Here is a 23,703-nt window from a genome sequence, read left to right on the forward strand (position 1 = left end):
TAAATACAGCGTATAGTTTTATCAAACGGGGGAGAACACAATACATTTAAAGAATGATTTTGAATCTTAAACGATCAAAAACATTATACAGATCAAGCGAGAATAATAACTTGAGTTATAAACAGTCACATCAAGTGGGGTCAAACACAACAAGCAACATCCATGATCAGAATAAATACAAACAGGAACTAAAACTTGATATACTGTACCTTGTTCACTAGATTTAAGTGTATCAAACTATCAAAGTGCAAAACATTGTTATCACCATTATATTTTCAGGGCTCAAGTACATTCATACATTGCATTGATATAAAGGAGGTAAAACATCCATGTATCTGTATTACTATAGGTACTGTATGTAATAATAACAGCAGAGACAAGTGCATCATATTTAAATAGATTCAAGTTAAATTAAATAGAAGGTCATAAAGTCAACTTTCTCCTTTCCCCTTCTGATGACCAGGTGGCGAATCGCATCTCTGCATGTCTGGCAGACATATCAGTGTGGATGACGGATATTCTCCCGACTTCTTCCTGTTGTGTCATAAAGTCAACTGTAGGTGGTGCTGTGTTCTAATAGATTATATTGTATTTCCTCACTGACAAACTTCATCTCTCAAAAATAAAATGCAATTTCAAAACAAAAAAACAGTATTACTGACATTATGTAATGTATGGTGCAGGTATAAATTAGCTTACATATGACTGGGGAAGAAATGTGACACTGTCAACTCAAAAAGGTTCAATATATATAGTACACATTGCATCTACCTGTCTCATTAGAAATGTTTGTCATAACCACATCCTTCTAAACGTAGGAGCTGGGATAATAAATAATACTAATAAAGAACAGGAAGGCCTGCACACTGTTCATGCTCCCAAGACTCCCAGACAGTCTCATCCTCATTCATGAATAGTAGTACTGTATCTTGCTAGTCGCCATGCATTTAATATGATCTTTGTCAAACAATTAGAATATACTGTAATATTCTAAAGATGGATTAGTAGTCTGGTTGAGACGTGTTAGTGGATCTCATCTCTTGAGGAACTGGGCTCTTCTGCAACCGAACTCTAAATACCAACAGCGCTCCGATGCTCAATAAAAACCTCTGTCAGCTAAAGTACATAAGTATAGCAATCAACACAGACAAACATTTACACACTTTCCCCAAAAGCATCCTGCTCGTCTGCTGTGGTTGCTGCTTGCCTGTAACCTGCCAGAGAGAACGTGAAGGTTAGACTTTACTATAGGTAGTAAAGACATACAGCGCATTCAGAAAGTATTCAGACCCCTTGACTTTTTCTACATTTTGTTACAGCCTTATTCTAATATGGATAAATGTTTTCCCCCCTCAATCTACACACAATACACCATAATGACAAAGCAAAAACAGGTTTTTAGAAATGTTTGTAATTTTCTTTTTTTTAAAGTATTCAGACCCTTTACTCAGTACTTTGTTGAAGGACCTTTGGCAGCGATTACAGCCTCAAGTCTTCTTGGGTATGATGCTGCAAGCTTGGCACACCTGTATTTGGGGAGTTTCTTCCATTATTCTCTTCAGATCCTCTCAAGCTCTGTCAGGTTTGATGGGGAGCGTCACTGCACAGCTATTTCCAGGTCTTTCCAGAGAATTTTGACCTGGTTCAAGTCCGGGCTCTGGCTGGGCCACTCAAGGACAGTCAGAGACTTGTCCAAAGACACTCCTGCATTGTCTTGGCTGTGTGCTTAGGGTTGTTGTGCTGTTGAAAGGGGAACCTTCACCCTAGTCTGAGGTCCTGAATGTTCTGGAACAGGTTTTCATCAAAGATCTCTTTACTTTTGTCCATTCATCTTTCCCTCCTTCCAGTCCCTGCCGCTGGAAAATGCTTGGCATTCAGGCCAAAGAGTTCAATCTTTGTTTCATCAGACCAGAGAATCTTGTTTCTCATGGTTTATGAGTCCTTTATGTGCCTTTTGTCAAACTCCAAGTGGACTTTCATGTGTCTTTTACTGAGGAGTGGCTTTTGTCTGGCCACTCTACCGTAAAGGTCTGATTGGTGGAGTGCTACAGAGATGGTTGTCCTTCTGGAAGGTTCTCCCATCTCCACAGAGGAACTCTGGAGCTCTGTCAGAGTGACCAACGGGTTCTTGGTCACCTCCCTGATCAAGGCCCTTCTCCCCCAAATGCTCAGTTTGGCTGGTCGGTCAGCTCTAGGAAGAGTCTTGGTGGTTCCAAACTTCTTCCATTTAAGAATGATGGAGGCCACTGTGTTATTGGAGACCTTCAATGCTGCAGACATTTTTTGCTACCCTTCCCCAGATCTGTGCCTCGACACAATCCTGTCTCGGAGCTCTACGGACAATTCCTTCGACCTTATGGCTTGATTTTTGCTCTGACATGCACTGTCAACTGTGGGACCTTATATAAACAGGTGTGTGCATTTCCAAATCATGTCCAATCAATTGAATTTACCACAGGTGGACTCCAATCAAGTTGTAGAAACATCAAAAGTATAATTAATGGAAACAGGATGCACCGGAGCTCAATTTCAAGTCTCATAGCAAAGGGTGAATACTTATGTAAATAAGGTATCTGTTTTTAGTTGTTTTTTTATACATTTGCAAATATTTCTAAAAACCTGTTTTCATTTTGTCATTATGGGGTATTGTGTGTAGACTGATGAAGTGGAAAAAACGATTTAATTAGAATAAGGCTGTAATGTAACAAAATGTGGTAAAGAGGAAGGGGTCTGAATACTTTCTGAATGGACTGTACACTTTATCAGTAACCATTCTAGAGCTCTAAGACATGACTCGCCCACAGCTGATACTTCACACAGTTTATTTCATAAAGCCAGAGACACATACATACACATATATATATGTATATATAATGTATATATATATATATATAAATGAGAACTTGTTCTCAACTAGCCTACCTGGTTAAATAAAGGTGAAAAAAATATATATATATATATATATATATATATATATATAGAGAGAGATAGAGAGAAGAGAGAGAGAGAGAGAGAGAGAGAGAGAGAGAGAGAGAGAGAGAGAGAGAGAGAGAGAGAGAGAGAGAGAGAGAGAGAGAGAGAGAGAGAGAGAGAGAGAGAGAGAGAGAGAGAGAGAGAGAGAGAGAGAGAGAGATTATATACTATGGTTCTGATTAGACATTCACTCAGTTGGTCTTTCTAAGGTGTTATTACATCTAGTAGTCTCTCATGACTGTTAAGCAAACCAGACTCACAAAGGGACATCAGATAATTTTGTGCTGACTCACCTTTTCTCTGTTGAAGCATGACACTGCCGCAGATTACTAAAATGGAGACGATTAGGAACACTGGAATGCCAACCGCCCACGGGGATGTCCTCTTGACATCTGGAAGGTGAAACATTTTTTTATTTTTTTTATTTAACTAGGCAAGTCAGTTAAGAACAAATTCTTATTTACAATGACTGCCTAGGAACAGTGGGTTAACTGCCTTGTTCAGGGGCAGAAGCACAGATTTTTACTTTGTCAGCCCAGGGATTTGATCCAGCAACCTTTCAGTTACTGGCACAACGCTCCAACCACTAGGCTACCTGCCGCCCCTATGAAATTGCCGTGATCATGCATATGAAGAGATCCATTTCTTGAGAAGAGGAAGCTGGGAATTGTACATCCTCTTTCCAAAGAAGTCTGTTTGAATAGCATGTTGATATGGATTTCACCTTTAACATATCATCCATCCTTCATTTAGCTTCCCTGAGGGGCAGGAAACTACCTGACTCTACAGGGAGTGACTCATGATTCTTTACCACAGTAGTCAAAATGAAACTTAACTGGTGAGATTAGATAACAGCACTACTAGCATCACAACATGAGGCTCTTGCAACCAGCCTGATCTCATTGTGCTCACCATTCTGTTGGAATGTTAGAATGGTGAGCTGTCACATGATCTGGCTGGTTCACTAGGCTATCCCAACGTCATTGGGGATGATCTTTTCTCAATGTTGTTTTCAAGTTGAACCGTTCTGTACTGACACGGTAAAAGAGTATGGTCTAAAAGTATATGACACGTCAACATTACGTACCCTCTTCAACCTCCCTCTCTCCAGGGAGAATAGGAAGCAGGACCCGCTCGTGTCTCTGTGTCCTCATCCCATTGTTTATGATACAGTCCACGTATCCCCCTGAGCCTGGCAACAGTTGGAGGGTGATGTTGCTATTGGCTGTGACAGTTTGGTCTTTGTTAATGACAGTCCAGTTGTTAGGTGTCTTTATGAGTGCTGCAGCAGATAAGTTCCATTGGATCCAAGGTGCTGGTTTACCTGTGGCAGAGCAGCTGACCACAACTTCCATGTCTGCTTTAGGTTCAGTGCTGGGGACTTTTTGCATTGTGGCTCTCACTTCAGATAAACCTTTGAATGAATGAAACAGGGAATATTAGATCATATTGATTTGATTTATTTTACAAAGCAGGTCAATTAAGAATAAATTATTATTTACAATGACAGCCAAAGGAATCCTGTGGCGCAGAGGGCAGGGTTTAAAAGTCCAAGAAGGCGGGGTTTAAAAGTCGCAGAGGGCGGGGTTTAAAAGTCTAGGACAAGACAGTCAACACAATAAATCTGAGAAGTCATAATTCCATTTCATATTTTGGTTAAAAAGGCTTAATAAACCCATAATAAACCCTTAGCCCATACTGTATGATTCAGAAATCATGCCTTAGCAAAGGTCCCACTGTAAGACTTGTCTGTCATTTCAACAGTAAAACACTGTAGGATCCATAGGATAATACCATAAATGTGTTGTTTTTCTTAAATGTATATTTCAGGTAGAATTTCGCTGTAAATTTGCAGCAATATCCTGACACCAGAGTTGGCATCTTAATACTGTAATTTTGCTTTACAGTACCATGTTCCTCACTGTAAAACATTACAGCATCCATTTACATTTACTGCAAGTATGCTGTAAAATGTCTTTACAGTAAGGAAAATAGTACTGTAAAACATATTACAGCATCTCTGCTAATGTATGATTTTGCTCATAAATTAGTTGTGAAGCATATATGTATTGTTAAAACTTTATGAATACTGTATGACAGTGTTTTCCCAAAATGATTCTCTCCAAGAATACCCCCAGAGACTTTTTAGGCTCCTATACCACCAGCACACCTGATTCAACTAGGCCTAATCAAGGGCTGGATAATTAGTTGAGCAGTTCGTTAATTAATTAGTAACTAGTAAATGAGTTAATTAGTTGACTAACCTTGAACGGAAAGACACATCTGCTTGCTTATTGAACCACTCGGGTAAACATTGAAGGAACAAATATAGCAGGCGTCGTCCGACCATGTTACGTTCTTCACGGTAATAGACGTCGAGTTGAGAGATGCCTCCGTGAAAACCACCTTGCCTCGGTGCGGGTCTATGATTTGAGCTCCAAACCGCTTGCTGTAGGTGGCCAGATTCTCCACCGAGTCGTCTTTGAACAGCCTCTGCCAGGTGACTTGCAGCACTCCTGTCGGGTCCGCATGAGTGCAGGTATATGATGCGTCGGCATTGAAGTCAACACTGGTGTCTCCTCTAGCTACGACGTTGGCAGAGACGGCTACAAATGGAAGAAGGAATGTTAACAGTTAAATAAAAAAGTTTAGCCTTACAATAAAATCAATGGCCTGTCAAAAGTGGGAAATGTTCCTTTATCATATACGAGCAGAATCAACTGGTCAGATCCATGGAAAATAACGTACCTTCAGACAGCACGCATAAAATAATTAGGTAAGTGTTCATTCTCATCGTGTGAATGTTTAACAAGATCATTCTGTTTCTGGCGTTGGACCTTTAAATATTGATGAGTGAAAGTGAAAGTTAGCTGCTGGCGTTGGGAGTTAGTAACATTAAAGTAACCCTTTGTTTCCGGTAACCAATGTGACATACTGTAGAATAAACATCGATAATGAAGTTATCACGGAACTAGAATGAGTAAGTGATTATATTTCTATGGAAGAAACGAGTTTGTTCTAGTATTTCTGTGTGGCTCACAATGAGTTTAATGTCATACTGTAGCTGCACTAAATATAACCAGAAATGTGAAAAATACTGCATGTCTTTGTAGTAGATATACAGGGCCTAAAATTAACACCCGCCATCTGCGTGTAGATTTTGGCATTTGCGGGTAAAGATGTCTATTTCACCAGCCATGTTGACGGGTTGTCATGGCTCCACAGTGCGAGCATTTCACTCGCATTTGTGAATTTTAAAAAAAGGCAAGTATGATCACATGTATAGTTAAATAAATGCTGCATCAGCTGTTTTCAGAGTATTTCTCCCGTTTTGTTTCATAGCTGGTAAATTAATCGCACAAAGTCAAAGAACTACGAATCTTAAATAGCCTATTTCACCTCGCGCTGCAACACTGCCTGGCTACAGGCCTTTCTCACGTGAAGAGCGGAGTGAAAGATACATTTCCATATTCTGTGCACAAGGCATAAATAATTGCTCTAATTTACTTGGGAAAACATACTATTGAAGTGACAACTAGTCCGTGTGTTTCTTGGCTATTTCCATTGTTTTGTTCACAAGCTAGGTTGATTTTGTATGTTAGAGTTTCAACTGCTAGGGAAGAGAGAACAACGCTTCTAAATATCAGATTGACTAGAGTCACGTTACCGCGGTAATCTCCCGTCCTTAAAGGGGCAGGGAATTTTGTTTGTCTCATCTTTTGGTTAAAAGACGGAGGTGGGCCTCCCAGGTGGTGTGCTAGCTGTGCCACCAGAAACTCAGGGTTCGAGCCCAGGCATTGTCGCAGCCAGCCGCGACCGGGAGGTCCATGGGGCGACGCACAATTGGCCTAGCGTTGTCCGGGTTAGGGGGGGTTTGGCCGGTAGGGATATCCTTGTCTCATCGCGCACTAGCGACTCCCGTGGCGCGCCGGGCGCACTGCACAATTGGCCTAGCGCTAACCAGGTCGCCATGTGCACGGTGTTTCCTCCGACACATTGGTGCGGCTGGCTTCCTGGTTGGATGCGCGCTGTTTTATGAAGCAATGCGGCTTGGTTGGGTTGTGTTTTGGAGGACGCATGGCTTTCGACCTTCGTCTCTCCCGAGCCCGTACGGGAGTTGAAGTGATGTTACAACATAGTAACTACTAGCAATTGGATACCACGAAATTGGGGAGAAAATGGGGTAAAATTCAAAACAAAAAGAAAGAAAGACTAAGGTCACAAAAAAATGAAATTAAACAATATACAAAATAGCTTCTTACTAATAAAACATTACAAAGCATGCTCATCTGTTTTTGTGTGTGTGTTTTGTTGGTGTAATTCTAGTGCAAAAAAAACATTTTGTCTTGTAAAAAATCTGAGTAGCTGGTAGATTTTGAAGAACAAAAACTTAAAGGCAACCACAAAGGCATTATTAAGGCTACTGTAACCACAGCTAGTTCCAAAGCAAGGCTGCTTATAATAGTGACTCCATGTTGTTGGGAAGAGTGTGAGGGATTTTACTGTATGAGCTAATGACTAGAAAATCGTTTCAAGGTAATCACTTGTGTGTCATTGGAATTTACAGATTTGTCACTCAATACTTATCATTTGGATATGCTGTTCTGGGGTGCAACCAGCAGTTTATCTGTATGTAAATCTGAAACCTCCATTGAGTGTGATCCGTTCAGTATGTATTCATTTGTGGATATCCATCACCTATTTCGAATGATATGTTGAAAGGAGAGTACCAAGGTGCAGCGTTGTGAGCGTACATGATCTTTTAATGATCAAAATGACGCTGACAAAAAAACAAAAAAAACGTGAAGCTCAACGGCAAAGTGCCATAAAGAATGTCAACCTCCCACAAACACAGGTGGGGAAAAAGGGCACCTAAGTATGGTTCCCAATCAGACAACGATAGACAGTTGTCCCTGATTGAGAACCATACCCGGCCAAACACAAAGAAATAGAAAACATAGAATGCCCACCCCAACTCACGCCCTGACCAAACCAAAATAGAGACATAAAAAGGATCTCTAAGGTCCGGGTGTGACAATATGTTACGAATTATAATTCGTATGATATGTTATGAATTCTAGCTAGGTGGCTAACATTAGCTAGCTGGGTAACCTATAAATTACAATATGTTACGAATTTGCAAAACGCACAATATGTGACGAATTTGCAGAACATGTGATATGTTACAAATCTTAGCTAGGTAGCTAACATTAGCTGGCTGGCTAATGTTAACTAGGTTAGGCATTAGGGTTAAGGTTAGGGGAAGGTTTGGAGGGTTAGCTAAAATGCTAAAGTTGTCCGTGATTAGACGTTTGTGTTATACATTTTTGCATTAAGTAACCATCTGCCTTATGTAACCAAATCAAAATCAAATCAAATCAAAATTTATTTGTCACATACACATGGTTAGCAGATGTTAAATGCGAGTGTAGCGAAATGCTTGTGCTTCTAGTTCCGACAATGCAGTGATAACCAACAAGTAATCTAACTAACAATTCCAAAACTACTGTCTTATACACAGTGTAAGGCAGGGGTGTCAAAGTCAAATGGACGGAGGGCCAAATAAAAAATTTAGCTACAAGCCGAGGGCCGGACTGTTCGAATGTTCATTGAGAAATTTTTAAATGACGCATATAGTCTAGTGAACCTAATTGAACCTACTGAAAACCTAACAAATATATTCCAATATGATCAGATAAATAAAGCAATATTTTCTTATGGCTCTGTCAGTAATCTTTAATTTTCAACAGACACAAAAGACAAATTTCCTTTATATAAAAATCCCCATAACATGAACATTAAATGAAAGAAACCGGTATTCAAGGCACCATCAGTAGCCTATATTTTCTATTTTAGCAAAAGTGGGCTAAATTTACTTCAAAGAAAAAAACAATAATAGCAATTTTCTATCATCCACTCAACTGAAATATTTTTAAAATATAATTGGATTGAAATACAATAAAATAAAGTGCAAAAATCTATTAATCAAAAACAACACTTTGTTTAAGGAGAAGTAACATGCAGTGAAAACAAATATTAAACTTTAACTTTTAAACTTGAACTGAGTAAAAACTCTAAATATGTGATTGCACAGTAATGTTCACTTGTTTGAGGTTGAGGGTGATACTTGGTGGTGTCCCATCTTTTCCACAAGTTCATCAATGTTCGGGGTAAGGCTCTGAGCTGAGGAAATCCTCAGAATTGAGTGGAGGTGTTCAGCAGTAAGTCGACTTCTGTGTGATGTTTTGTTCAAGTTCATCAAAGAAAACAGTTGTTCACACAGGTATGTGCTGCCAAACATAGACAACGTTTGAGCAGCCTGGATGCGCAGCTGGGGCATTGTGTCGGGAGGAAACGGGCGAACTCCGCAGCACCCACTGCCGCATATTTTGCCCTCAGTGCATCATTGCATTGGAGGTCAATCAACTCCATTTGGAGGTTTGGTGGTGAGCTTTCCACGTCAACAGCAAATGGGTTACCGAGCAGTTCCAACCTGCTTTTTGTGCTTCAAAGTCAGCAAATCGGCGTCGAAAGTCAGCGGCAAGCATACCTATTTTATCAGCCAACTGTGCGCTCGGGAACGCACTGGTAGAGAGCTTCTCTTTCATGGTCTGGCAGCTGGGAAAGTGGCTCAAATTTTCTTTCCGCATCTGCGTCTCCCACAGAGTCAGTTTGGTTTTAAATGCCTTCACTGTACTGTACATATCAGAGATGACACGATCCCGACCCTGCAGCTGCAAGTTCATTGCATTCAGATGACTCGTAATGTCACACAGAAAAGCCATTTCACACAGAAACATTTCGTCTCGGAGTTGTGTTGTGTCTTTCCCTTTGCTGTCCAAGAACAGACAAATCTCCTCACGAAGCTCGAAACATCTTTGAAGCACCTTTCCCTGGCTTAGCCATCGCACCTCTGTGTGATAAGGCAAATCACCATGCTCCGTTTCTAACTCCGTCAGAAATGCCTTGAACTGGCGGTGATTCAAACCTTTGGCTCTGATAAAGTTAACTGTGCGCGTGATGATGCTCATTACATGCTCCATTTTCAAGGCTTTACCGCACAACGCTTCCTGGTGTATGATACAATGATAAGCTGTCAGCTCACCTGTCGCGTTTTCCTCTTGCATCTTTTCCCGTATCTTTTCCACCAGTCCGCTCCTGTGTCCACACATCGCAGGTGCTCCGTCGGTTGTCAAACCCACGAGTTTTTCCCAAGGCAGCTCCATCTCATTTACACATCTTGACACCTCTTCATACAAATCATGCCCCGTAGTTGTGCCATGCATAGGACGTAAAGCCAAAAACTCCTCTGTCACGCTTAGGCTGGAGTCTACTCCGCGGATGAAAATTGACAACTGGGCAATGTCAGAAATGTCGGTGCTCTCATCCACAGCCAAGGAATATGCAATGAAATCTTTTCCCTTTTTCACAAGCTGCTCTTTTAGATTGATGGACAACTGGTCTACTCTCTCGGCAATGGTGTTTCTGCTCAGACTCACATTTAAAAAGAGTTGCCTTTTTTCTGGGCAAACTTCGTCACAAACTTTAATCATGCAGTTTTTGATGAAATCCCCCTCCGTAAATGGCCGGGCTGATTTAGCGATCTCTTCTGCCAAAATAAAACTGGCCTTGACAGCAGCCTGGCCTTGTGATTTGGCTTTTTTGAACAGAGCCTGTCGAGATTTGAGGCCTCGTTTTAATTCCTCTGCCTTTTGTAGCCTTTGTTCCATGTCCATATTCTTGTTGTTGTCCGCGTGTTTCGTTTCATAATGTCGTCTCAGATTATACTCTTTCAGTACCGCCACACTTTCTCCACACAGAAGACACACAGGTTTTCCAGCTACCTCCGTGAACAAATACTCCGACTCCCACCTTGTTTGAAACCCCGGTTCTCAGTGTCCACCTTCCGTTTTGCCATTTTTGATGGGTATCTGAAAGTTAATTTTACTGTGATGCTGACAACTGCTGTGCCAATAAATATTGAAATGAAGCAGCCTACTGCTCGGTGCGTCACCGTTGCATTGTGGGAAATGTAGTATTGGTGCGTGTAAAAGATCTGCGGGCTGCCGGCTTGCTGCGGTCTGCGGGCCGGTTCTAATAATAAATCAAGATCATCCCAGGGGCCGTAAAAAACCTTCTCGCGGGCCGGATGTGGCCCGCGGGCCTTGACTCTGACATATGTGGTGTAAGGGGATAAGGAACATGTACATAAGGATATATGAATGAGTGATGGTACAGAGCAGCATACAGTAGATGGTATCGAGTACAGTATATACATATGAGATGAGTGTGTAGGCAAAGTAAACAAAGTGGCATAGTTAAAGTGGCTAGTGATACATGTGTTACATAAGGATGCAGTCGATGATGTAGAGTACAGTATATACATATGCATATGAGATTAATAATGTAGGGTAAGTAACATTATATAAGGTAGAATTGTTTAAAGTGGCTAGTGATATATTTACATCATTTCCCATCAATTCCCATTATTAAAATGGCTGGAGTTGGGTCAGTGTCAATGACAGTGTGTTGGCAGCAGCCACTCAATGTTAGTGGTGGCTGTTTAACAGTCTGATGGCCTTGAGATAGAAGCTGTTTTTCAGTCTCTCGGTCCCAGCTTTGATGCACCTGTACTGACCTCGCCTTCTGGATGATAGCGGGGTGAACAGGCAGTGGTTAGGGTGGTTGATGTCCTTGATGATCTTTATGGCCTTCCTGTAACAACGGGTGGTGTAGGTGTCCTGGAGGGCAGGTAGTTTGCCCCCGGTGATGCGTTGTGCAGTCCTCACTACCCTCTGGAGAGCCTTACGGTTGAGGGCGGAGCAGTTGCCGTACCAGGCGGTGATACAGCCCGCCAGGATGCTCTCGATTGTGCATCTGTAGAAGTTTGTGAGTGCTTTTGGTGACAAGCCGAATTTCTTCAGCCTCCTGAGGTTGAATAGGCGCTGCTGCGCCTTCTTCACGACGCTGTCAGTGTGAGTGGACCAATTCAGTTTGTCTGTGATGTGTATGCCGAGGAACTTAAAACTAGCTACCCTTTCCACTACTGTTCCATCGATGTGGATAGGGGGGTGTTCCCTCTGCTGTTTCCTGAAGTCCACAATCATCTCCTTAGTTTTGTTGACGTTGAGTGTGAGGTTATTTTCCTGACACCACACTCCGAGGGCCCTCACCTCCTCCCTGTAGGCCGTCTCGTCGTTGTTGGTAATCAAGCCTACCACTGTTGTGTCGTCCGCAAACTTGATGATTGAGCTGGAGGCGTGCGTGGCCACGCAGTCGTGGGTGAACAGGGAGTACAGGAGAGGGCTCAGAACGCACCCTTGTGGGGCCCCCGTGTTGAGGATCAGCGGGGAGGAGATGTTGTTGCCTACCCTCACCACCTGGGGGCGGCCCGTCAGGAAGTCCAGTACCCAGTTGCACAGGGCGGGGTCGAGACCCAGGGTCTCAAGCTTGATGACGAGCTTGGAGGGTACTATGGTGTTGAATGCCGAGCTGTAGTCGATGAACAGCATTCTCACATAGGTATTCTTCTTGTCCAGGTGGGTTAGGGCAGTGTGCAGTGTGGTTGAGATTGCATCGTCTGTGGACCTATTTGGGCGGTCAGCAAATTGGAGTGGGTCTAGGGTGTCAGGTAGGGTGGAGGTGATATGGTCCTTGACTAGTCTCTCAAAGCACTTTATGATGACGGAAGTGAGTGCTACGGGGCGGTAGTCGTTTAGCTCAGTTACCTTAGCTTTCTTGGGAACAGGAACAATGGTGGCCCTCTTGAAGCATGTGGGAACAGCAGACTGGTATAGGGATTGATTGAATATGTCCGTAAACACACCGGCCAGCTGGTCTGCGCATGCTCTGAGGGCGTGGCTGGGGATGCCGTCTGGGCCTGCAGCCTTGCGAGGGTTAACACGTTTAAATGTCTTACTCACCTCGGCTGCAGTGAAGGAGAGACCGCATGTTTCCGTTGCAGGCCGTGTCAGTGGCACTGTATTGTCCTCAAAGCGGGCAAAAAAGTTATTTAGTCTGCCTGGGAGCAAGACATCCTGGTCCGTGACTGGGCTGGATTTCATCTTGTAGTCCGTGATTGACTGTAGACCCTGCCACATGCCTCTTGTGTCTGAGCCATTGAATTGAGATTCCACTTTGTCTCTGTACTGACGCTTAGCTTGTTTAATAGCCTTGCGGAGGGAATAGCTGCACTGTTTGTATTCAGTCATGTTGCCAGACACCTTGCCCTGATTAAAAGCAGTGGTTCGCGCTTTCAGTTTCACGCGAATGCTGCCATCAATCCACGGTTTCTGGTTAGGGAATGTTTTTATCGTTGCTATGGGAACGACATCTTCGACGCACGTTCTAATGAACTCGCACACCGAATCAGCGTATTCGTCAATATTCCCATCTGACGCAATACGAAACATGTCCCTAACATATCATTCTATATTGAGTGTCCTGGATTTAGCTCTACTATGTTATATCTATGAGACCAGACTGGTGGTAAGGGTCATGTGCATGCTGAGGGGATGTGCAGTGAGTGACTTTGTTCCCACATGTCAAAGCAAAAGGGGAACTTCGCAACATGACCACTGCCCCAGAGTCTTGTATCTAAGAGTCTTGTATCTAAGAGTCTTGTATCCAGAAGGCATTATAGAAAAGGTGAAACTGAAAGATCTGTGAATTTATCACTAGAAGCTAATGTCATAACTAGAGGTCGACTGATTAATTAGGGCCGATTTCAAATTTTCATAACATTCGGAAATCGGTATTTTTGGGCACAGATTTGGCCAATTATTATTTTTTTGTTACACCTTTATTTAATCTTTATTTAACTTGGCAAGTCAGTTAAGAACACATTCTTGTTTTCAATGACGGCCTAGGAACGGTGGGTTAACTACCTCGTTCAGGGGCAGATAGATCTTGCAACCTTACAGTTAACTAGTCCAACGCAATAACGACCTGCCTCTTGTTGCACTCCACAAGGAAACTGCCTGTTACACGAATGCAGTAAGCCAAGGTAAAATGCTAGCTAGCATTAAACTTCTCTTCTAAAAACAATCAATCAATCATAATCACTAGTTAACTACACATGGTTGATATTACTAGATATTATCTAGCGTGTCCTGCGTTGTGTATAATCTGACTGAGCATACAAGTATCTAAGTATCTGACTGAGCGGTGGTAGGCAGAAGCAGGCGTGTAAACATGAATTCAAACAGCACTTTCTTTGCGTTTTGCCAGCAGCTCTTCGTTGTGCGTCAAGCATTGCGCTGTCTATGTCTTCAAGCTAGCTAGTTAGCGCGCGCTAATAGCGTTTCAAACTTCACTCGCTCTGAGCCTTGGAGTGGTTGTTTCCCTGGCTCTGCATGGGTAATGATGCTTCGAGGGTGGCTGGGTGGCTTTCATATGTTCTCCTGTTCTGAGCAAGGAACTTAAACGTTAGCTTTCTTACATGGCACATATTGCACCTTTACTTTCTTCTCCAACACTTTATTTTTGCATTATTTAAACCAAATTGAACCTATTTCATTATTTATTTGAGAATAAATTGATTTTATTGATCTATTATATTAAGTTAAAATAAGTGTTCATTCAGTATTGTTGTAATTGTCATTATTCCAAATAAAAATATAAAAAAATCTGTATCAGTATCGGCTTTTTTGGTCCTCCAATAATCAGTACAGGTATCTGCGTTGACAAATCATGAAACGCTATTTCACTTCGGTTACACCAGCCTCATCTCGGGAGTTGATAGGCTTGAAGTCATAAACAGCGCAATGCTTGACGCACAAAGAAGGGCTGCTGGCAAAACGCAAAGAAAGTGCTGTTTGAATGAATGTTTATGCGGCTGCTTCTGCCTACCACCGCTCAGTCAGATACTTAGATACTTGTATGCTCAGTCAGATACTTAGATACTTGTATGCTCAGTCAGATACTTAGATACTTGTATGCTCAGTCAGATTATACGCAACGCAGGACACGCTAGATAATATCTAGTAATATCATCAACCATGTGTAGTTAACTAGTGATTATGATTGATTGATTGTTTTTTATAAGACTAGTTTAATGCTCGCAAGCAATTTACCTTGGCTTACTGCATTCGTGTAACAGGCACAAGTCTCCTTGTGGAGTGCAACAAGAGGCAGGTCGTTATTGCGTTGGACTAGTTAACTGTAATTTTGCAAGATTGGATCCCCCGAGCCGACAAGGTGAAAATCTGTCATTCTGCACCTGAACGAGGCAGTTAACCCACCGTTCCTAGGCCGTCATTGAAAATAAGAATGTGTTCTTAACTGACTTACCAAATTAAATAAAGATTAAATAAAGGTGTAAAAAAAAAATCTGCAAAATCGGTGTCCAAATATACCAATTTCCGATTGTTATGAAAACTTGAAATAGGCCCTAATTAATCTGTCATGGAAGACCTCTAGTCAGAATGATACTTACAGTAGCCACTCCTTATCTGTCAGAATGATACTTACAGTAGCCACTCCTTATCTGTCAGAATGATACTTACAGTAGCCACTCCTTATCTGTCAGAATGATACTTACAGTAGCCACTCCTTATCTGTCAGAATGATACTTACAGTAGCCACTCCTTATCTGTCACAGTAGCCAGTAGCTCCTTATCTGTCAGAATGATACTTACAGTAGCCACTCCTTATCTGTCAGAATGATACTTACAGTAGCCACTCCTTATCTGTCAGAATGACACTTACAGTAGCCACTCCTTATCTGTCAGAATGATACTTACAGTAGCCACTCCTTATCTGATGACTAAGCTACTGTAAACTTTGATATCCTGTGATTGTGTTGAAATGTGTACTGAGTCATCTGGTAGAACTGTAGGTAGCCTAGAGTTAGAGAGGTGGACCAGTAACTAGATGGTTGCTGGTTCGATTCACAGGTCCATCAGGAAATACAGTATGATGCTGCACCACAGCTGACACGGACCCTCAGGGTATGCATGTGTCAGTTTACAGTGTCAAAACACTGTATGGTGCCAAATGGATGTGTGTAGTTCCCATAGAACCCCCTGAAAGGAGAAATGGAGCAGCAAGGTGTTTTTAATCTGAACAAAACATTTTCATTATATCTTGGGAAGTACCTGCCTCATATTCTGGTTGGCTGGTGAGGTCTTGTGTTACTGTGGTGACATTGATACATGTGAAGCTGACTCACTCAACCAGAGGATGACTCTAGCTGCATCTCAATGTTTAAATCTAGAAACACAGACACTGAAGACAGACAATACACTTTCTGAAGTATACATCTTTCTTTTATCAATTAATGTAGCATTTCTAGCATATGAGGTATAAGGTACAGAACAAGTAGCAAACACTCGGTGGCACAACAATAAAAAGGTATGGATAGAAAATTCTGGACACAATCAGACGATGCAAGAGAATAAAGTAGACGGCCTGGGTCATGGATAATTGTTGTTTGTTGAATGATTGCTGTGTTTTGATGTATTTTTGATGCCCTCTTTTTTATTTGTATTTGTATTTTTAATGTTTTAATGTATAACCCTGATGTTGGGCCTGGCCAGAGTACTTTAATAACCATAGCAAGTTCCAAACCAATTGCCTGCTAATGCTCCACCCCAGAAGCTAAACATGCCTACACTTAATTCATAGGCCTAAAAGATAAGAACATAAAATACAACTGTAACAATAATAGCAGCATACATTTCAGTCAATTTACATAATTAAACGTTTTACAATGTGGGAAATGATGACTCCATGTTATGGGAATAGTGTGAGGATTTTATTTAGAGATTTGAAATCTATTACAGTAGTATGTGTGTCATAGAGGTTTACAGTTTTCACCACATGCTTCTCAGATGCCCAAAGTATGTGCGATTCTGGTAATTGAGTCAGCAGGAAGTTCCCCCGATGCTGGTCCTGAGTCTCTCTCCGGTGTAAGGGGTCGTGGTCATGCCCGTCATGCCAAGGAGATTCATTACTTTCTTACATCATGACTTTGTTCCCACAATTGAAAAACATTCTATAATTATACCAAGTAGCTTAGCTATGTGGCCCAACAGGAGGTCTGAGTCGGGTTTACTGTAGAAAAGAGTCAAATGAAAGAGGAACGATCTGGGCTGGAGGTTTATTACAGTACTCTGACCACTCACAACCTCAGGGTTATGCTTTTAAAAAATGTGTGTGACTGTCCTTGCCTTTCAGTACTTTGTTACATGTTTTGTGTTTTTTTGCAGACCCCAGGAAGAGTAGCTGCTGCCTCTGCAAAAGCTAATGGGGATTCTAATAAACAAATATGCTGACTCCAAATCCAGGAAGGATACGCAGTCAGAAAGATACTTACAGGAGGCGCTCCTTATCTGATGACTAGACTGCTCTGGTAAAACTGTAGTTAACCTAGAGCAGTGGTCAACAACCTTTTCTGAGTCAAGGAAACTGCAGACACGGTGATCTGAGCTATCTGATTGGACAGCGGTAGTCCTATAGGTGCACTTGATTTGCTCTTTGGGCCTGCCTGGTAGGTGGAGTTCTACCTTCTAGGGCTGCTGAATCAAGTACACCTACCGCCATCAGTGTGAAATGAAGAAAAAAAATAGGAAGGCAAGGCTTTATCACAGTTTTTTTTACAGAAATGTTTGGTGATCGACTAGGAATGCCTTGGAGATTGACCATTCGATCGCGATTGACCGGTTGGTGTAGAGGAGGCAGGCCAGCAACTGGAGGGTTGCTGGTTCGAATCCCATGTCTGTCAAGAAAGATGTTTGGCTAGACATTTTTTGCATTTTAACAATTTTCCTGCAATTCTACACTTTATTAAAGGTGCAATATACAGAAATACCTATTTCCTGGTTGCTAAAATTCTAGTAGTTCACCTAATTTCTGTTTGTGACTAAACAAGCAATGGTTAGTGTAGAGAATAATCTAAACCACTGTGAAATATATTTTTATTAAACCAAAAACATTGTGTTTTCAGATGTTTGAAGCAATGTTTGTCAGACCATGAGACATCCCAAAAAGTCTTCTCACAAAACCGTCAGTAGTCTGAATGGTTTGGCCTACAAATGATTAGGACCCCTCTATGGAAAGATGAGACTCTCATGATCTCCGTTTTGCTTTGGGACGTCTTGGATTGGTACAGCTGATCTGCCAACCTCTGTCTATAGAGTTTGAACAGTTTTGGCAACACACTAATATGAAAGGTGGAAAGGTGAGACCTCGGTGGAAAGGTGAGACTCTCACGAACACTTACATGTTGGTTGATTTGCTCTGCTCTAGGACGCTCACAAGACTCGTCTGAAGGTCCCCGGTACCAGATTTTTAAAAAATTAATGGAAGTATATATGGAGACTGTTTAGCGGCAAAAAATTTTTACCAACCAGTTATTACTGGAGTACATGAAGATAAGTGAGATTTTCAGGGAAGGGGGCGTTAGAGGAGACACATCATACTCATCGTCGCCATCTCGAACACACAGGGTGCAATCAAGCAGATGACATTTGTTAAGTCGGTGACCATCACCAAATCGAAGTGTGTTGCATTATGGGGATCAAAATGATCTGACTTTCGCCTACATGTCGACTGCATTAACTTAAACGTTTTTGCAGTTACCCTTCACCAACTTCATCCTGCTGCAATAGCCTGCATGGTGGGAGGCTCTATTGTCAACCAATCATTAGTTGTTTTTTACTCACCCAAACGTGACCAAAGACATGACTGAAACAGGAAGCAATTTTGCTATGATTCATACAGATCTATACAAATTAATGTTATGTTTCAGGTACTCTCTCACTAATTGATTGTACACTCATATGATTTAAGTTTGTGAGTGTGTGATATGGGGGTTGGAAACATGTTTATTTCCACATTATAAAGAAACTTTTTATAAACAACGGCAACTCTTCCATGTTGGTCTGAGCCTGGCTAGTGTCTGACTTTCGGCTTTTACAGTAGATGTCACATTGGAATTAGCGACGTAGTGTGACTGGGTTCACTGTCTGTACATTTACATTTACATTTAAATCATTTAGCAGACGCTCTTATGTACCTTTTGGTCGGTCAGATATATTAATTGTGCTACTGTTTACTTACTGTAAGAGGAGCGATATTAGAGTAATCGTTTTTTTGACTTTACATTTTTTCTGTGAATGTAATATTTTATTCCTAATTTATTTCAGCTCAGTGGAAAGCTTCTTTAGATCCCATTTTTTATTGTAATTTCCTTAGTCATGTGCTCCCTCTGCTGGTACAAAACGTGATGTTGGTTCTCTGGGACCAGCAATTGTGTATGATACTGACAGTACATTTTACTTTTACTATGGAGAACATTGAGCATTTTTTTTTTTTGAATTGTACATTTAGTACGCAGTAAATTTCCATGTGCCACTCCGGCCTCCCAGATTGGCTCGCTTGTAGGCGTGCTTGCAGCATATAGCAAGCAGCATGTTTGATTGTGTGTCAAGAATTCAGCATAGCAAGTTTGCACGAAGGTCTAGTTATTAAATGGTAAAATAGTTTCATAAATTTTCTGTTTAATGTATTTATTCCCAGGTAAATAGTAATATGCTCTAACCGCTCTGGTGACAAACACACTTTGGCAACCAGGCAATCCTCCACATGGCTGGAAGACCCTATCTTCTCAATAACAGTCTCTCTTCTTCACTTCATACTCTCGGTTATATCAGCTGTGTCGGTAAACCCCTCCCGCATCTGAACAGGCTACATAGACGGCACAGCATGATCAGAGGTGAGAGGTCACTTGGTCGGGTCAACAGGAAGTACTATTAAAGAGATGTTTTACATTGAAATACAGATAGAAATGTAGAAGTCCCAGAGTTAATGATCCAAGGTCAGTTTGTCATTTCACCTCTTGATTTTTATGATGACCGTCAGTATTAGAATAGAAAAAACACAAGGCATAATCATGCTTTGTCTCTCATTTACAGGTATGTTTTGATGTTAGAGAGGATGCCAATCCCAAGTACCGTCATCACCACCTCCGCCGCTCTTAAGAGAACCTTCAGGCCAACTAGTGGCCCAAGGCTAGTTAGGAGAAACCACTAAAGACACTATTATGTAATTGTGATTAACTGCGATAATATTCTCTATTCACATTCTCTACTGGCTGAAATTAAGTCTCATTTGATTAAATAGTACACTTATCCTGTGTTTATCAGATCAATGCAGATGAAGGAAATTAAATATTGAGATGTACCTGTTTTAGAGTACTTACATGATGCATAGGAAGTGTAGTGTATTGTTTAAAAAAAGTATATTTCTGTATTTACAAATCCGCCTTTAACTAGTTAAATCCTGTTTCTAGTCTATTGCATAGTTACAATGTGTAACCATTTGATGTCCCGGTACCAAGATTGGTAAACACTGTTTAAGTGTATAATTGTAATACAAACATGCAGACACAGCTAGCTACACATCCGTAGGCATACGTGTATTTTTATCCTCTACTGCACAATAAGCAAGAAAACAGTTCGCTATGTACGTTACTTCATCTGCATTACATGGCAAATATTAGCAAGGAAAGCTTACAAAATGTGTACATTAAATTTGCAGTAAATGCTTTAGCTCGCTAGATTCTTTACACCCACTGTTTCACAAGACGACCGCCTGGTTTACTGGTTGTTTCAGGAGTCCCTAAAACATTAAACAACCAGTATTACAATTTCCTACTCATGTCACAACACCCATAAAGCTAGCCAGCTAGCTTGCTAAATCACGATTTTCGTAAATTAACTCCATGACAAAAGCATATGCATAATCGTTAGTCTCTACATTAACTAACATATTCCTCTCAACTGTACATGCATGATACGTTATCACTTCCTAGTATTTTTGCAAGACATCTTTACTGAAGAAAGTCTCCAGCCTTGAGTTGCATAGCGTCATATTCGTCATGGAAACCACTCGATATGATTGGTCATCGCCCAGCGGTCGCCGCTGGTGATTTGCGTCAAAGTTGGGGAAAGTTTTTATTTTTCACCGCCTCCCAAGCGGTCGCCGCTTCCCTTCCATTGAAAATGAATTGGATGCGGAGTTTCATAATTAACCCGCAACACCAACCAGACAACTAAGCTCGGCACCATGTGTAAGTACACAAATGGTCAGACACGGATCATCTCTGCTGCTTATTCGATCCCTACAGAATACATTTTTACCATGGCTCCTCACATCTACCTGTTTGTTCTGCTGATAGCTCTCCCCGAAGGCATGTTGAATTTGTTTTATTGATAAAGTACTGCATTTGACAGGCACTTCGAAATTGGCACAATGAGGAAAATTTTAATTCAACATGATAATGCGAACTGGATTGAAGCATCTAAGGTCCAGCCAGGGCCTGAAAATAATTAATTTAATGAATTGCTTACTATTTATGTGAAATGTTGTATTGAATATATGTTTAAAACTGTTATTTTGTGCAATGCTGGCTCCGTCCAATGATTGCATCTTACTGAACTGGTATTATCCAAAAACGACGATCTTTGAGTCAGACTTTTTCCTTCAAATTCGGGGTGTAGCCATGGGCTCCTCCTTTTCCTTCCAACTATGCAAACCTGTATGTGGGACAATTTTAGGAAGCACTCCTTTACAAAACAGAGACGCACCCCCTACTTTCCTATGGAAAAGAGACCTAGATGCTGTCTTTGTGCTCTGGGAAGGAAGTCAGCAGGAACTAAATAAATTCCAAACTCTATTAAACAAGAGCCCCGAATACCTCAAATTCACCATGCAGACTGATGAGAGACAAATAAACTACCTGGACTTATGGATCATCAAAGAGAAGGATGCATTACACACAGACTTCTACACAAAGCCCACAGACTTCTACACAAAGCCCACAGACCACAATCCCCTGCTATGTGCGGGCAGTATCCTTCCCCTCTATAATGGTCTACCATACAGTCAGTTGTGCAGGGTTAAACACATCTGTGGCCACCAGACAGATTGACAGCAATAAAATTGATTTCCATTGATAAGTTTTGTGATTTTGTTGTCAGTCAGCACATTCAACTATGTAAAGAAAAAAAGTAGTTAATAAGAATATTTCATTCAGATCTAGGATGTGTTATTTTAGTGTTCCCTTTATTTTTTTGAGCAGTGTATATTCAATATGCTATAAACGATTGTTTTTTTTAACAGTTTTACTCAATTCATTCTAATTAACTTAATAATTATCACACACTCCTCACTTTTGTCATTGGTTGCACTAATTGCACTGTTTGTCTACGTAACCTGGTTCAAGCATTCATGACATTACCCTGAAAAAGGCACAGTGATGCCAACACATTGGTGATTTGCCCAATAAATGTATGTATGGAGTGTGCAACTCTTTATTTTTTATAGCTTAAAGTTTATTCGCCGTTAGTCAGCACCTCTACATAACATAACTTTCTCTGGGTGTAAATTCAACTTTAATAATTCAACACATGAACCCATACTGCAGTCAGTTTAAAAGCCCCTTCATTCATAACGTCCTCCTACTGTACCTAGACTATATTATAGACTAGTTCTGTACTCTCCCTTTTGGCCATTCTGAGTACTACACCACCATATTGTATAAAATCTAATTGTATTTGTCACATGCTTCGTAGACAATAGGTGTAGACTAACAATTAAATGCTTACTTAACTGTAATTTTCCAACAATGCAGAGTTTAAGATAAGATTCATAAGAAAGAATAGTGACACAAGGAATACATCCACAGTGAATAACAGGAATACCACAACAGTCAATGTGCAGGGTACAAGGTAATTGGGGTAAAGTGACTAGGCAACAGGATAGACAGTAGCAGCAGTGTATGTGTGTGTGTGTGTGTGTGTGTGTGTGTTGGGATGTCAGTGTAAGGATGTCACTGTGTGGGTGGAGTCCTGTGTGTGTGTTTGTTGGGGTGTCTGTAAATATGTGTGGGTGGAGTCCAGTGTGTGTTGGGGTGTCAGTATGTGTGGGTGGAGTCCAGTGTGTGTGTGTGTGTGTGTGTGTGTTGGGGTGTCAGTATGTGTTTAGTTTATTTTATTTTTACAGGGACAGTGCACATTAATCAACGTTTCAGTAAAAGTGCCGGTTTTAGCCAGCCGGCTAATTTTCAACCGCAGTCCCTGGGCAGGTTATTAAAACCAATTACAATATAGACAATAGCACCATAGACATAGCAACATAGGACAAGCAAGACATAGCATACAGACAGAGCAACATAGAACAAAAAGCAGCAAGACAAAATTCATAAAAGCAACAAAGTGTTTCCATACCTCACAAGCTACAGACAACATGGAAAGCGGCAGCACACAGCTAGGGACCATGTTCACAAATCTGATTGACCTTTAGCCATGTCTTCAAGCATTTTGTGAAAGTGTGATATGTGGTGTAGTTATGTGTGTCTGATGGCAGTGTATTCCAGACATGGGAAGCTCTCACAGAGAATGCAGATTTACTAAAGGTGCTTTTCCTTAGGGGAACTATACTGATCACATGTATAGTTAAATAAATGCTGCATCAGCTGTTTTCAGAGTATTTCTCCCGTTTTGTTTCATAGCTGGTAAATTAATCGCACAAAGTCAAAGAACTACGAGCGAGTGACGTTTGAAACGCTATTAGCGCGCGCTAACTAGCTAGCCATTTCACTTCGGTCACACCAGCCTCATCTCGGGAGTTGATAGGTTTGAAGTCATAAACAGCGCAATGCTTGACGCACAACGAAGAGCTGCTGGCAAAACGCAAATAAATGCTGTTTGAATTATGTTTATGCGC

At 41.2% G+C, this 23,703-nt stretch overlaps 1 protein-coding gene and 1 long non-coding RNA gene across 3 annotated transcripts; one reads left to right on the forward strand and one right to left on the reverse strand.

Moving 5' to 3' along the window:
• Nucleotides 1-519: 519 nt before the first annotated feature.
• LOC124019566 (OX-2 membrane glycoprotein-like) lies at nt 520-6,713 on the reverse strand. 2 transcript variants are annotated; one of them, XM_046334936.1, is made up of 6 exons: nt 6,495-6,713; nt 5,722-5,810; nt 5,238-5,579; nt 4,061-4,387; nt 3,267-3,365; nt 520-1,214 (listed from the first exon to the last, which is right to left on the reverse strand). In XM_046334936.1, the coding sequence occupies exons 2-6, from the start codon at nt 5,789-5,791 to the stop codon at nt 1,156-1,158; spliced, it is 897 nt and encodes a 298-aa protein (XP_046190892.1). In that variant the 5' UTR covers nt 5,792-5,810; nt 6,495-6,713; the 3' UTR covers nt 520-1,155. The 2 variants fall into 2 exon arrangements, with proteins under 2 accessions (XP_046190892.1, XP_046190891.1); XM_046334935.1 differs by lacking the exon at nt 6,495-6,713 and having other exon boundaries at nt 5,722-6,361.
• On the forward strand, nt 5,767-20,925 carry LOC124019568. The gene is made up of 3 exons (XR_006835800.1): nt 5,767-5,953; nt 17,184-19,690; nt 19,890-20,925. It is a non-coding gene; the product is annotated as an uncharacterized LOC124019568 (long non-coding RNA).
• Nucleotides 20,926-23,703: the final 2,778 nt, after the last annotated feature.

The sequence above is a fragment of the Oncorhynchus gorbuscha genome, unplaced genomic scaffold, assembly GCF_021184085.1.
Source record: "Oncorhynchus gorbuscha isolate QuinsamMale2020 ecotype Even-year unplaced genomic scaffold, OgorEven_v1.0 Un_scaffold_633, whole genome shotgun sequence".
NCBI lineage: Eukaryota > Metazoa > Chordata > Actinopteri > Salmoniformes > Salmonidae > Oncorhynchus > Oncorhynchus gorbuscha.

Coding starts and splice junctions, on each gene's coding strand:
- LOC124019566 (XM_046334936.1), bottom strand. CDS start 5,791: ATGATCTTGTTAAACATTCACACGATGAGAATGAACACTTACCTAATT. Junction 3,366..4,060: donor AGAGAGGGAGGTTGAAGAGG/GTACGTAATGTT, acceptor TTCACCTTCCAG/ATGTCAAGAGGACATCCCCG. Junction 1,215..3,266: donor CATGCTTCAACAGAGAAAAG/GTGAGTCAGCAC, acceptor TCTCTCTGGCAG/GTTACAGGCAAGCAGCAACC.